Source organism: Acanthaster planci, linkage group LG19 (assembly GCF_054643075.1).
Source record: "Acanthaster planci isolate LZ-2023a linkage group LG19, COTS_SCS, whole genome shotgun sequence".
NCBI classification, from domain to species: Eukaryota; Metazoa; Echinodermata; class Asteroidea; order Valvatida; family Acanthasteridae; genus Acanthaster; species Acanthaster planci.
The window spans coordinates 7,659,188-7,674,988 of NC_141795.1; the positions used below are offsets into that span (position 1 = coordinate 7,659,188).

General features: G+C 43.2%; 1 protein-coding gene across 2 annotated transcripts; it reads right to left on the reverse strand.

The window, feature by feature from the left end:
• Positions 1-6,037: 6,037 nt before the first annotated feature.
• Positions 6,038-14,262, reverse strand: LOC110977509 (uncharacterized). Of its 2 annotated transcripts, none has more exons than XM_022231732.2 (12): positions 13,920-14,262; positions 12,398-12,545; positions 11,833-11,969; positions 11,136-11,271; positions 10,415-10,513; positions 9,941-10,056; positions 9,500-9,606; positions 9,051-9,198; positions 8,779-8,886; positions 8,380-8,541; positions 7,843-7,938; positions 6,038-7,311 (listed from the first exon to the last, which is right to left on the reverse strand). In XM_022231732.2, the coding sequence occupies exons 1-12, from the start codon at positions 14,073-14,075 to the stop codon at positions 7,150-7,152; spliced, it is 1,575 nt and encodes a 524-aa protein (XP_022087424.1). In that variant the 5' UTR covers positions 14,076-14,262; the 3' UTR covers positions 6,038-7,149. The 2 variants fall into 2 exon arrangements, with proteins under 2 accessions (XP_022087424.1, XP_022087425.1); XM_022231733.2 differs by lacking the exon at positions 13,920-14,262 and adding an exon at positions 13,126-13,456.
• Positions 14,263-15,801: the final 1,539 nt, after the last annotated feature.

Sequence of the window (15,801 nt, forward strand, 5' to 3'; positions counted from 1 at the left end):
CGGCCTTGAGCAATAAAGTGTTGGATGTCAACCCTACTCTCTCGACTTGCCCCACGAAAGCACGATTCGTATGGATGACCATAGTTCATGGAAATATCCTCGATTGTTAGCATGTCTTTGCCTCAGACGCACGTGTATTTGGTTGTACATGCAGTGTGTTAGTTTTGGTGTTAAAGAAAGCTTCCAGTTTACTAGGCCTCGTGAATTGTTCTGCTTTATACAGACGGTCAGCCTTAGCGGACCAGTCCTGGCTGGCAACAGAAAAATGTGAATGTGACGTCGCACTAAAGGAGAGATGTCTAATAGGCCGCAATGTCTGTACATACAGTAATTATCCGGTGTAAAACAACGAGGCCAATGCTTTGATCGGAGGTGTTCCACACACCTAGGATTTGTATAGGAAAAGTTATCAAACAAACAGCGTCTCACATTTTGAAAGTCTCGAGGCTGACTGCTTAAGCTTTCTTATATCAGTTCGAAAAATGGTTCCCATTTGGTATTTAACTTGAAGTTCACACCTGTGGCAAGTCATTCCATTCTAGATGACTAAGCGCTGTTTTTAATAACCGGAAATATTTTAATGGTTCAGGGGTGTCCCGGTTTCACCTCCGTTAATAGCCAACCGTAACGCAGGTTTGACATCAAAAATTACATCAAGAAGATGACTTCCAACCATGTCGGTCTCCTAAAGTAACCTATTTACACAAGTATGTCTCCACACTTGAATTAATTGGGCACTTTGTTAACCCTAACCCCAGGTTGTATTTAAAATCATATTGAAAGCGGAGGATTTGGGACGGTAGATTGTGCTCTTCTCTGTAATCGTTCCTTGTTTCTTCATAGAAGTTTAAGACGATTTGGATTGAGTCACTTGTTGAAACCATTCATGGGAAAAAAGTGACTGTGTACAAAGTGGCCAAGTATGTTTACCGTTTTTAACTTGTTCGCCTGTTGGTCAAACCATAGGGTAGCCCAATAGTCAGTGCTGTTTGATGAATGTGTGAAGCTGTTATGCTAAGTGAGCGCTGGCCTGCGACTACGCATGTTAAATTCACACCCGAGAGCCCTCGGCCCAATCTCCAAAATGATTCTCCATCGCCAGCTTAATCTCATGGCTGGTGTGTTATTGTTATTATTACCAGAACAGGAGCCGAAAATAAATATACACTACAACCCCCGCAATGCATGTTGACGTAGAACCTAGAGATCACTGTGCGTGATCCGGGCATGGCAGCCGCTGAAACTATCGATGTTGTCTCTGTCTCTCTGGTGGTGATGTGCGCTCGAGGAAAAAATTGTAAAACCTTCCGTACATCTTGATACAAGGTTTGGAACACGGAAACAGCGCGCGCACAATATGAGGGGGAACATTCCTTTCCAAATACGGGCATTGAGAATAACCCAACCGACCCATCTGTGCTCCCATAGTGTACGTAGCCGATAACGCCGCCACGGCAGACGGCTGTGTTTTTCAGATCACATACGCTGTGCCGTACATGAACCGCTGAAAAAAATTGTAGCTCTTCATGTTGTGTGTGCGGACATGTACATTTTGTACACGTTGTTGGTCCTGGAGTAATTTGAGAACGATGGACAAACAGAATATGCGTGGTAGCTGTCTGCCAGCTGGGTTGATAAAGTGTTCCCTGTCTAGGTCTATTATTTTGGGAGGCTGTCAAAAGTGGGTGCCTTGGATTTAATTAGGCGTAACAGGCTTAAAGCAGCGAATACATGTTATTATTCTCCTATGCATATTCAAGAGGAATGCCTTGTTTTCATCAGAAAAAAATGGCGTAAATCTGTCTGCATGTCACTAGACTCGTGACCATGTACCAGAGATCTATGTAGGTGGACGTAGCGTATAGACCAATAAAACGTGAACATCAAACTGTGCTGATACATAGGCCCTATATGTAGCGGCGTTGTACAACTTCACTCGATACCTTCGTTCCACGACATGCTTTGGTTTTACTAACCGCCTTTGTTTTTTAATCTAAACTTTATCGGAGGTACTGGTCCGTCATCGAGTCGTCAGTTATGCGGGCGGATAAGCTGGCAGGAGCCTGCCGATGCATGGTCAGCGATTGGTTTGCCCCTTTTCAAGGGATAAATGTATTGATCTTCTTTTCGTCATTCAGCACATTCGGCGAGCATGCGCATAAAATTGCGCCCTCATTGAATATCAAGAAGTCGCATACATCGCTAATCTTAATGGTTTGAAATACGAGACTCCCAAACACACATTTCTGGCCTCTCTTTTTAAATAACTTAGAGGACTTGAGTCGAATTGCCAGTGCCTTCGACTATTTTGTTCCTAACTACATGTACCAGTATTTATTACAGTGTCAAACTTGCATTTTAACTAGGCCGCCATGACTTTGCATTGCATTTTGGGATACTTCGGGACGGTTACTTGGGCCAGTGGTACGTGTCCTTTAAGTAAGCGCGAGAAGTCTTGTGAGTTAAAATAGAAGTCGTGCTTCCACAAGTAAAGCAGAGGAAGGAACGTTGGTACGATCTTCCCATCCAAGGGTGCTGTGGATGATGGACGAATGCCCGCAGAATTTCGTGAAGGAATTCTCGCAAAGTCTTGTGGGTAACTTACTGCCTCCTAACATAGTAATAACAAAAATAGATGTATATTCCGCGTCCAAGTGTCATGGCGCGCACTAACATCGACCAGTGAAGAAAGAAATGACGTCATCCAGCGGTGAAGGCGGTGTGCACCAAACCACAGACAAATAAACCCATGGACGGACAGCTGCAACCTCGACTTCATGGGCTGCATGCGCGTTCCTTCACTAGTTAGATAGCGCAAGGCATGGTGGAAACCAACATGGCGCGGTAAGATCGTACCCATGAGAACGAGGTTGGGACAGAACAACGGCGGGGTACCGTGGCCAAGACAGCACCCTACTAAATCCAAAAGCGTGGGCATCTTCGACTCCATGGGCTGGAGAATTCGAAAATGACTGTTTTGTAAGTGTGACGTCACTTCAGTTTAAACTACACCCACTGCACATGCACCCCACATAGCGTTACATGCATTGATCGCCATTTAATGGAACCCTGAACCGGAAGTTAATGCGCAACTTCAGTGATCGTCCCAAGGGAGCCTGCAATCGTGGCGCGTCTGCCTTTGTTACGAAGTCACTTTCAAACCGGATTTAGAATGAATATGATGTAACGTCAATCGCACGCGTCTTTCAAAAGCGACACGCTCGCGTCCCTGTATTCTCCTGCACGAATTATGCACGCGTAAATCTGCGTCATGCGTGAACACACTGAATGAAGGCGTAATATATATGTCCCCAAAAAGGGTTTGTTCGATATGCTTACACGTGTAAGTCAAACTTACTCAGAGCGTTCGTTTAGTCATCACGTGATCTTCGTGCCTGCCCTGCGCGTCAGCCACCACTGTCCCGGCCCGCGAGCGCGTCTCTCTGGAGGCTGCCCGAGTGTAATGACGTCACGGATGGACTGTTCGAGCATGGACGTGGTGGAACGTGGCGGGGACTTGACCTTTTTCCCAGAATGCCTCAGCGAATACACTGTAGCGTTCGATTAGCCTCATTTCTAGGCTTCCTTGCTAATCGAACGCACCGATAATTAGGGTATTTAAATTAAACAATAATGGACCTTCCAAATAAGGCAGGCGCATGCGCATTACTACCACTGGTTGGCAAAGTTGCTTAAATCTATGACGTAACAATACAAAACCCCCTGCGTGCGCGACTGTGAGCACATACACGCTGTTTCTGCTCTAGTATATAGTGACTTGAGTGCCAAACTTAAAGGCGAGGAATTTTTACTTTCCTATTTCCTCGGGGCACCGAAAAACTTCTCTTAGTTTCGAGAACAGCGTGATGAAATATCGGACAAAGGCTGGCATACGGTTTTATTGACCTTCAACGCGCCACCAGGTTATGGTTAGAGAGCAGCTCCCCAACACTGCCGACGGCCGGTGATGACGGCGATGACGTACTTGCCAACCAGTGGTAGTAGCATGCATGCGTCTGCGCCTGCCTAATTTGCATATTTCATGGCAAAGGTTCATTCACTCGTATCGTCGGTCTTAGGAATGTACACAGAGTTGAAGAATTCCAGCCACAAAATTCTATGAAGCATTCCTCCATGTATGAAGCCATTTTTCGATTGTGAAAAATTCCTCTATTTAATTACTAGCCCATGCATATTTGAAACAACGCAGTTGCAACATTTGAAAAAACCAGATAGCAGCACCAAGAGTAAAAAAAGGGAACGTATTTTGAGAGCACAATCACGTATAAATACAGCAATCTCAAGCGCAATTCGCACTTGACGCGCTGTCATCCATCGTTTCGCTTATTGCTTGCCCACGCTTTTCAAAATCACGGTTGTACGTACTGGTCACGGTGGTCTGTGTGTTTATATGTCTGTGATGCAGACTCGCTGTCGCTTTTGCCACGTTCTTGCCCTTGGTCAGCAGAGGTGACTGAAGCCATGTTCGCCACTGTTAACAAAATTCGTTGTTAACAAAATGACCAGCGAGCCAACTATCACGTTTGTATTCGTCACGATGAAATGGTCGTCGGTGGCTTAAGTTGATACAAAATACAAAGGAATTGCAAGGCGAGACTTTTTTTTTAACATCGTCTGTTTCTTTCACATGGTTTTGAGGGCGCTACGTCACAGAAACAGCAGCGTAAAAGAGGTATCACGGCTCCACTCAGCATTGGGTAGGCAGCGGCTGGGCGCAACTTTTTAATGAGGGCGCTCTTTGTACAGGGTGTCCACGTAAAACGTATACCGAGATAAAATTACTATAGTAGCGACACTACTTTATATATGGGAAAGAGAACATATCTCTAGAAAGGGCAGAATGTCCTCTTTGCAATGGTATACAGCTTGTGATGTTATTGACACAGATGAGTGAACAAACTAGACCGGTGTTAAGGGTACTGAAATCGGCACTGTGACAGGTTTGCATACACCCTGTATAACCGATGTGGGAGGCCTGAGGCACGCCTTGTTCCAACAATCCCCAGTCTCTTACGTTGGGTCAGGGAACCACCGCGATCAAAATTAAACCACTCTCAAACCACCAGATTCAGAAAATGTCGATTATTCTTAAGAATGTACAGTAAGCGGTATATTCATTTTGAGATTTAGATGTCCTACAAGAAAAAGTTCCATACACGGACATCACTATGAGAGCCCGTGCAAAAACCCTATTAGACTGGTCTGAAACGTTGTATTTTTAAGTAAACACTCCAATATTTTCCCTGCCAAATTTGACATTTGAGGACGTCATCACTTCCTGATGACTTGATACACAACTTCAGGGAAATTTTAGTGAAGTCCGTGCATGAAACTCTTACCGAGCCGAAAACTTACCTATCAATAATTTCCAGATGATCCAAAGGCATGTATTTTCCAAACTGAATAATTTCCTACGATGACCGAGGGATTTCGATGAGTACACATGTAATTCCAGGGTTGTAAACGTATTCTTCATTTGAAGAGACATTGAACTGTGGTTCCCAAATTGGCCACTCACCAAATTTGCTTGCTGGTGGTGTAGAAAGTGCCCAACTTCAAGTCCGTACAGTCATATCGATAAAATTTAATATCTTGAATCCAGCATATTTCCACAGATAATATACATGTACATGTTTATCCATTTGGATATGTGAGGTAATGAAGACAGGGTGCGCCCTACGATCCATTTATGGCGCCGACTTCATGTCACTGAGTGTGAATTCTTACGCAGCACCCGCGCATGCCATGTGAACGAAAAAAAAGTCTTGCATCCAGTCCTAGAGTTGCACAATTAACGACTAGGGACAAGAGTAAAGCTTTTCGGAACAGGCAGATGTACATTACATAGCCAACTCTGAACAATGGATAGAATTCATCTCACGGCTCTAAGCATTAGTTCCAACTGTTTTGTTCACTTGTGTAATAGACAATAGAGGAGGGAGGGACGCCGTTTAAATCGGTACAACGGCTCAACAGGTGGAGATTCTTTGATTGAATGGACTCGAGCCTCATTGGAATCTTTTGGCAGTCACTTTTAAAAAAGAAAAGACAGTAGCTGAAAATTAACGGAAAGTTAACAACATGGATTCCGAAATTTTCGGACGATCTCGGAAGTTCTTGGAAAAGGTTTCTCCTGAGAGGAAAACACAATTAAAATTGCATAGCCTGATTATGATAGCTATCATATCATACAACATATAAGCGCAAAATTACAGCGATTCGGGGGTACATTTTACAGAAAAGATAAATCTTTAACGATAAATCTTTAACTGCAAGTAGAATAACATGAATTCATTGGGGCAACGTTTTGGTAATTTAGCCTTTGAAATTTGAGCAATATACAAATAAGCACACAAAATTCTAATTATTATATTTAGCCAAAGTCCATTTGCTTCTATCGCAAATATGTGTCCAAAAATTAAAGATTATTCCGAAATCGCAAAAGAATTCTGCTTCCATCTTTTACTTCTAATGCCATCAATTTTAATAAACAAAATTTGGCTCCAATTTGATGACAGCAATGTGTTTTCATTGTGCTTCGTAAGAGAGTTTTTGAACTACTGTGGACTGATTTAGCAAAGTCACCAAAAGATCGTTGGATCCACTTGCGCTATAGTATCCACGAAAACTACTTCCACTGGTGATTTAAAAGCAAAGAAAAGGAGCATACGCACTGGCTCGAAACGGTGCAGGCTAGGGCTCCATCCGAATCCGTTGTCTAGAGCTAGGTCTGGGTCTTCACTCCATTGAAAATACGTGGAGACGCGCAGACAATGGACCTAGCCGTAGCTCTGGAATCCCGTTTCGGACACGGCCTTAGTTTCATTAGAAACGTTAAACTGGCACTTAGAGTTTAACACATTTCTAAACACTTTAATACCCACTTTTTAACACTTTTTGTCCGCGACACGTGAAGATCTTTTACATTGAAATGTGTTTAGAATTATGTTTAAATGCTGAGCGGTTTTTACAGTGCTAAGCGTGTACCACGGAAAGGCGTTTAGCATTTAAATACGTTCCTTTTAATGCAAATAACCGAACATGTAGTGGGTTACGAAGAAAAAGAAGTAAGAATAAGTAAGTACAAAAAAGTGTTTAAATTTGAAGTGCCTTTTTTTACAGTGCAGTTCATATATTACTCGCTTCGTCGGTGGCTTCTCTTTTCAAAGTCCCATCTTTACTAACGACCGTCTCTGCCGTAGCCTCGCAGTCGATCACATCGGTCTTTTTCTGGAGGTTGTGCCTCTTGATGTACTCGCGCAGAAAGTAGATGGTGCCCATTTTGCCGCACTGAAAGCAAAATAATAACACACCATAATTAGTTGTATTCCGAAGGGAAGGTGTATGATTAATACGATACCTAATTTGTGCGTCAGACTTTCAAACCAGTTGTAAACCACAAGATGAGAACCCCCCCAAAAAAACAGACTGTCTTCATGTGTCGGCCATCTTGAATTGAACGCGAGGTAAAACTTTCGTTTTTGGATCCTGAGAGTAAATAACAGCGATGAAATTAGAGTTCATACAAAGTCATGCCAGTTCTTGTTTAGAATATTCAAAAAGTTTTAATAAATTATATCTAAAATGTTTTAAAGCAACACAAAACATTGCAGTTGAGTTTGGAACCTAAAATAGTCTGACCCCATCCCATTTAACAGACGTTACGCTAAATATAGGAACAGGACAAGGCGGCTTCCTCGTGAAAATCCCATGATTTGCCTGGCTTAAGGCTTTATTTTGCCGATAGTCTGCGACTGCTTGCGTTCCTTGAAAACAATGGAGACAGCCGAGACAACAGATATGTGTTTACTTTAATCTCACCTGAATGATATATTTTCTGTCGTCGGGTTCCATGAGAAAATCAGTGCTTCCCAAGTATCCTGTGTTGATTCCAATCGTTCGGTCGATGTTTTCATTCTAGTGGAGGTAAATCATTGTTTGTTTAAATTTAAAATACAGTGCTTAGGAAGATGTACCCCCCCTCCAAAAAAAATCCTTTGAAATCGGAATTACAGATGGCAAACTGATTCGGAGATGGAAATGATAAAGAGAAAATTGAGGAATTCATGGAAAAGCACAAAGAACTTTTCAGATGTGCCATTTTCGCTGAGCTGCATCCCGTGTGAAAATTGCGCTTCATGAAAACGATCGTGTTGGCCGTAAGGCCTGCGCATGACCTGCACGAATCAGTGACAACCGAATCTTCATGCGCGAGGCTGCGAGTCATGCAAGGAACTCCAAAAGACCACTTATCACGAGGGGGGGCAAAATTTCACATGAAACCCTCCCTGCGTCGGTCGTCTCCAAAACCTATCTGCGCTCCAGTTTTTTTTTTCATTCAAAAGTCAAAATTGATACCTTGAAAGATATGCGATTCGCATTGACCACTAAGGTTTCTACGAGAGCCGAGAAGAGACCCGTGACATGACTGAAGTCGGCTTGTCGCTCAAAGCCCCGCAGTGCTTCCATCATGTCCACGCCCTTTTTCTCGGCGAAGGCCATCAACTCGTCGAACTCGATCTACTCGCAGAAAAAAGGAAAGTTTGTTATTCCCCAAAGATTATTACCAGTGTCCACAATAAGTTAAGGTTTGTCTATATGTACTGAGCTTATTTACTAAAGCGTAATTGGCGACACAAGTTGACGTCAGGAACAAAGGTCATCGTTCGTACTCCTGCCAGTTCGCGTTCTGGCTAGAATTTTTTTTGTATTTCAAGCATCTAACTGAGTCTATAAAGTGGACGGATCTACACTGACTTCTCCGTTGCCATTGATATCCAGAAGGTCGAAGATGGCGTCTGGGTTGCACGAGTCACTACCGAATAGCAGCTTGGCGTCTTCGCATGTGAAAGCTAACTCAGCAGCCTGGAGCAGATTAGAACAAGGGCGAATCACTCGGGGTCAGAACAAAATTTTTCGTAGAACTTTCAGGAGATACACCACAATCGTGTTAAAATGTGTACTGCAAACCTGCACCCAATTTCGTAGCTCTAAGAAGCCCCCGTATAGAGCAATGATTCCAGACTTACTCCTTCAAGGGACTCCTTGAATTCTTGTCTGGAGATCGTCCCACTCTGGTCCTTGTCATGTCTGTTCAGGACAGCGACGAACTTTGCCAGTGCCTGCCTGGAGCTTAGCGACAGTCTCGATTTCTCCTCGTGCGCATGGGACCTCTTCCTGGAACGAAGTATGGAAAAAGAAATCAAACCGACGCCCGCGAGGTTGGATGACGATTGAATAAACGGTTCGACTACAGGGGGCCGTTAAGTACAATACCCGTAATTTGACGAGATTAATTTGTAACCCTGTTCAAGGATAGACTGAACTGTAAGCTTAGTGCAGAACCTGACAACATGAAATCAGTCAGGGGCCAATACTTTACGATGACCATAAAACGTATGGTAATAAGAACAAAATGTCAAGTTTCTCACACAATTCATCCTGTTATATATATTTTCAAATAAGTACAATCGACTACCTGCTTCGTTTAGTATCTGGTAAGGCGATGGTATCCTCTGCCTTTCTGTGCGTGTTGGCGCGTTCTTCTAGAGCTGTCTTAAACGATTCGGCTTCGTTTTCGGAATACTGGAAAGGCAAAAAGCATCGGTAAAGTTACTTCATCAGTGTACTTACCGTACTCTGATTCAACGCATCATCCTATGCGTATGTAGATCACGTCAATTCATTTTAACTCAGGCATGCAATACAATAAATGAACGGCCTGAGGGTTGACGATCGAACATCAACACTAGCAAATGAGCTAGTGTGGTATTCCAAAAGGTAAGGTCTTTCGACAGCAAGCACGTCTGATAGGGCAGACCTAGTGCGAACGTACTGCAGCTGTTCCCCAATGACCTCGGAAGCGCCCCATTGGGGCATGCGCTTTTGGAACACCGAACTGGCTCATTTGGAAACCCACCAGCACTGCTCCAATCGTTTTCTCGTTGTTGCCAGCGAACCTGTCTGATGCGATGCTAAGAGCGTCGTGAAAGCGTCTGAGAAAACTGTTTTCCTGATCCAAGGATAAGTACCAGCCTAAAGAAATAAATCGATAGTTTCTCAGGGAGGACATGCATGGAATTGTATAAACATAGGCCTAATACGGTGCGTCTAAAGAGTACACTCTTATACATGCACCGACACATTTTCTATCGTTATCCTCAAAGAAAAGCCAGAAAGTTTAAGACTCGCGCAGCACGTTAACTTACCAAGATGGGAAAAGTCACATTGTTGTGGGCTTTCGCAACAATTAGGCATGCGCGACACAGCAACAATTTCATTGGTCGGAATATTAAACACTCTCAAACAGAAGGGCACGGGGTTATCAAAATTGTAAACACAAAATAGCCGTTCTGACATAACAAAATAGAAGCGCAGAATACTTCAGGCTTACCGTCGAAGCAGTCGATTGGGTAATTGTGGAGAACGCCACCGTCTACAAATACGTCTTCTTCCTTGGACATTACCTTGTATCTGATGGGCATCATAAGACCTTCCGATCAGAATGAAATAGTTGATGACACAGTGAGATGTCAACCGTGGAGCAGCATTTTTCATCACAGCACAACTCTCAGAAAAACGCCGCTGAAATCCTGCCATCGACGATGCAGATCAGCTAGGTTTGGTGCTCGTGTCGTGCATTTTGCGACGAGAATGTTATTTCTCCCGTGTGAGATACGGTGCATGCGAAAGGACCCTCCCATCTAAAGAATTCTGGGTGTTTCGAGTTGGAACTAACGAGGTTTTAACACAAGCTCATACGGTCATGATCATATTCTGCCCTTGAATATCATATATCTTTGATGATAATATTTGCATGAAGCTGCGGTATGGAACTGCACCTTGAAAAGGCAAAAATTGCTTGAGTTTTTCTCAGGAAGTGAGGCATCTCACAGAATGACCCGAAAACTAACCAGATTTAATTTAGTTTTTAACAGATATCCAATAAATCTTGAATGGTGATGATACTGAAACTGTTCAAAGGCAAAGCTTGCTTCGTATCAATTTCAACTCGACACCCACAAACAATATCAGGAATACCAAACTTCCATCTCCCTGCTCCGTGGAAAACCTGCGGGGCATAAGATTGCGGCCAGAGAAGCGATAAAACCTACCCGGCACTGCGGTAGACGCACGAATAGCCAGGGCTATCGGCATGTCTGGCGTCGTCTTGACGTGGAGATATTCAGCTCCCAATCGATTTAACGACACGGTAGTCAGGCACAACTCCCGTCCAGTCTTCTGATAGAGCTGATGAGTAGGATGAAAACAAAACAATAAAAATACCGAAATCACTGATAACGGTTAATTCACATGAACAAAAACTGTGTTTCGCGATAACACACTTTTCTAAAGAGGTTCTTGCCACCTTTCTTAATTATGTGGACATGTTTCATTACTATTGTCAAGACTATTATTCAGGGACAGTGTTTAGTAATAGTGAACATTAATTTGTTACAAATCGGACACGTTATGTTAAAAGCATGTTTTACAGGGTAACGGCACGCTTACTTTTCAAAGCTAAGCAATTTTTAGGATTTTAAACAAGTGTCGATTTTGAAATTCAAACATCACGACCACGAAAAGATGTAAAACACTAGAAAAGAATACAGTGTCAAATTTAAATTGAATGCAAAATTACTGTTATTTACTTCCGGGGACGTAAGGTTTGGATAATTTGCCAAAAATTATGTAAATACGCACACAAGTTTCCTTCATGAACAAGGCTGTTATATATAACCTGCCCCCTCCACTTTCCAATTTTAAACATCTGGAAACTCTCAGGACCTGTTCCTCATCGAAGGTTTTTACCTGCTGGAATGTTAGCTCTGGATTGCCAAATTTATTGCAGATTCGCTCGTGGAAATATTCCATCAACTTATTGGCAGGATGGGCACCCATCTTGCGGTAGAGATTAAAGGCTGCCCCGATTAGACCAAACCTGGCATCTATTTAAAAAATAATAATTAATATCAATCTTTACCAACATTTGTCTGGACCTGGAATATGCTCAAGAGTAGGTTTGCTTGTTCGTTTGTTCTGACAATTCAGTGGACCATTTGTGGCAAATTCATTTTTGATATGGGGCTTTGCACACTCACAGCTTTACACACTTTGCAGTCCCCTGAATATTTCACGACAAAGGCACACATTCAGCACAGCAAAGGTTGCATGCAAACTTCATATTAAAGCGAAAGGTCCTCAAAATAGTGACGATTACTGTTACGGACGAAAGGCTTGAACCAAACCTTATAATGTGTGCATGATTTAATGTTCTGCTCTAGAACAGCTTATGGGTTTAGCGTTGAACCGAGCCTTAATCTTATACCTACAGCGGGGATCCGTGAATCCGGGACTGAAACATTTTTGGTCTTACCCGTAAACAAGGTGCTCACGTTGAAAGAGAACATGTCCTCCATCTCGAAGGAGTCGTAACCAAGGGCAACGAAGGCGGCCATCATGGCTCCAATGCTGGTCCCAGAAAACCTCTTCAGGTTCTGGGTAATTCCCACCTCTTCCAGAACCTGAAAGATAAGCACGATTTTAAGTGACGAATACTCCACATCCATCGGGTCGCACAGACGGCTGTTTCTCATAGCGACCAACAGTTAAACTCCAGCAGCAAGAGAATCTTGTTCAATGTGGCAATCATTTCCGCACGACACTGAGTCTTTTGTGCAATATAATAGTGTGAAAGCAAGTGGTGTACCCGGAGATGGGAGGTAAGAGTCTCCCTGGAGACATGTTATTATTTCATTTTCCTAAATAAATAAATTACTTGTTAAGAAATTGAAACCACTGAGACTTCCGAAACGGCACTACCACCTTCAGGGGGAGGGGAGAGTTGAATTTCCTACGTATGAAAAAATGTCATTAATTGTCATTTTTCAAAATCCAATTTGCCCCCTCCCCGCAAAAGCCCCTACACACGCCACTGTAGAAATAATTTCATGTCAAAACACCACGAGAAGTTTGTAAAAGTTACTAAAACGTTCCCAGCGGCTGCGTAGACCTATAAAATCCATTGCGTGCGCTTTTATACAGTCACAGACGGCCTTCCGGTGTGGAAATGATAAGGAATCTGGGCTTAGGCCTAACGCTGACCTGTTAAATTTCTTTTCATGGAAACTATAGCCCCAATGTGTAGGTCAATACGCAGTGGAAATCTGTGAACTTATTGTTTCCGTCTTTGAAAGACGAAAGAATGCTGTATACATGAACTTCACTTCCACTTCAAGCAAAGTCCAACAGTCATCATGTGAGAGTCGCCTCAAACGTTCTGTAAGGCCCACATTTCTGAGGCTTCAAATGAGCAGGCTTGGCGCGGCATACACTTTTGTCAGAACTGTTCATGACTATACTGCGTCTCTCGCTCAGTGGACTATTCACGGCCGTCTACGTGAAACCTTCAGCCGAACACAACATTTTGTTCACGCACACTGGCCCATTTCAACAAGGACTGACCTAATATAAAAAACAGCCCTTCATGAATTATAAGGTGACCAAGGCTTTCGGAGGTCAAGAGGGTCAGGCGCCGTATTCAGGCTGTCAAGTAACTACATGTACGGTGAATCATAGCTGTCAGTCAACCTAATGCTTTTGTTTTGCTTTTCAAGCAACCTGTGTCGAAGGTGTACGGCTTAAACACTGTAGTGTGGTTCTCAAAATTGGCTGTAGGCTGAAACAAACACTTAGGACCTAACCTCTTTATCCTGGAAGTCATGGTGAAGTTTATTTTTAAATTAGATTTTTTTCCCTGCCACTTTTCTTAAGTGACAAACTATGCAAGAAGGCAATCTGTCAAATCAGCAGTTCTGAAAGGTCGTCTGAGGTATGGTCCGAGCACCTGCCGTGTTTTGAACCATGCCATTGAACTAAAGACCCGGCCGCAAACTTACCCTGAGCGCACCGACGTAGGCCAGTCCCTTACTGCCGCCCCCCTGCAAGGCAAGGTTCTCAAATGGGAACTCATAGCCCGCCAGTTCTTCGCTCTCCTCCGGGGTGAGTATGGGTTTTCTCTTAAAGTGGACCCTGATGTCGTTCGTTCTGCTCATGTTGAAAGACTGTCGATCGGGGTAGTTCAGGCTGCGCGGACTGACACCAAGGCAAGGTTAACCTTAACAGTGACGAAATCGCTTTTACAGGAAACACAATTAACGACGGATTCACCTGCCTGCCGACAGTGTATTGTATGTACATGTACATGTACACTGTACAGTCATGGAGAAATGTGTAGTCAACCAAGGTCAACAGAGAACAAAACGCATGAAGGTTAATGCACCCTATTCTTGTAACTCGCGGTTCAAAGGGCTTGGTCAATGATTGGAGTGGCGTAAATCTGTGTTGGACATTGGGGGATGGGGGGGGGATGACTTGTCCGGCCATGAAAATTTAAAGGGGGGTACCATATACACTATACATGAATGGGGGAAACGTTCATGATAAAGATGTACAATGTACATCTGTAATGTATATCAACTTCATGCAGAATCTTACATCAAAATGGTACATTTGTGGCTTTTTAAAAATTGCTTTCCCTTTTTGTGATATTGCTAATATTCTAGTCATTTGGAAATCCTGAAAATTCTTCACAGTCGACATTTTTTTTGCTCATCACAAAAAAAGTTGGGGGGGGAGGTGATTCAATAGCACACCCCCCCCCAAAAAAAAACAAGCGGAGGGGAGATATATATACCCCCATCCCCAGGATTTACGCCGATGATGACGGGTGCTCATGTGGGCTACATCGATATTTTACGCAGTTATTCAAAAAGAACCTACGTGTTATATGGTTGAACACACCGATGCGAAGTGCAGTGTACGGAATGAAACAGCCACGCGCAGTCCATCTAACTAACCAGTCACCCAGTTTTCCCGCGTACGTGTCCCGTATGTGTACCATTTCTAATGGTACATGTACTTAAGCAGTATCTACTGCTTAAAAGGGGCGTCACAGAGTCAAGGGGGGGTATTGAGCCTCCTCACCTTATCATCCGGTTAAATCTGAACCTATTCTATTGTTAATGTATCTGTCAAAAATGTTCAAGAATTCCGGGCCGTCAGCCCTGATAAAGCCGGGTGCGGAATGTGTCCTCCCCTCGATATTTGCTCTAATATTTGGCGGAGCGCATTTTTCCGGGCCGAGTCTTCAGAAGTTTATCTCAGTAACAGTCATGTGTCAAGGTCGTTCTGACACTGATTTCAGGAAAATCGAACATATCATTATCGGTAATTTTTTCCCGAGACAAGCCAAATAAATTTTGACACTTTCGTGCTCAGTACATGTGAGACCAAAACTTCACATCACCACAAACAAAACCCAATGTTGGATTGAATTCAACCGTTACCAATATACTCATAGTGAATGTCTCTACGAATATCCAAAATTTCAATAAGACAGGGCATGGAACAATCAAGAACTTCTGCGACGCAGAATCAGTCCCCCGTCTGTGAGATGATCTGAATAATTCCGGCGCTATTAGGGTGGAAAAATTGTGCACAACTACACTCGTTGTCAATATACAATTACGACCACATTGGGATGGAATCAAGCTTCACTGAGAAGACTCATGTTCAACCTCGTCCCACAATCTGGTTTGTTGACGCACAGAACACATGGCCACCCCCAGGTCAGAACTGCCTCTTGGATGCTACTCCAATAGAGCGGAAATAGGCATAGAGTAAACAAAGCATTGCTTTAGATAACTATGGTCTGTTAAAAAAATCTCCAAGGTGACGAACAATAATAAAAAGTGGTGCAAATATTAAACATAAAAAAGC

Excerpts from the sequence above, each read along its gene's own strand:
- LOC110977509 (XM_022231732.2), bottom strand. The coding sequence starts at position 14,075 with ATGAGCAGAACGAACGACATCAGGGTCCACTTTAAGAGAAAACCCATA. Across the intron at positions 12,546-13,919 it reads CCTACGTCGGTGCGCTCAGG|GTTCTGGAAGAGGTGGGAAT; the intron begins GTAAGTTTGCGG and ends CTTATCTTTCAG. Across the intron at positions 7,939-8,379 it reads CGAATCGCATATCTTTCAAG|AATGAAAACATCGACCGAAC; the intron begins GTATCAATTTTG and ends TACCTCCACTAG.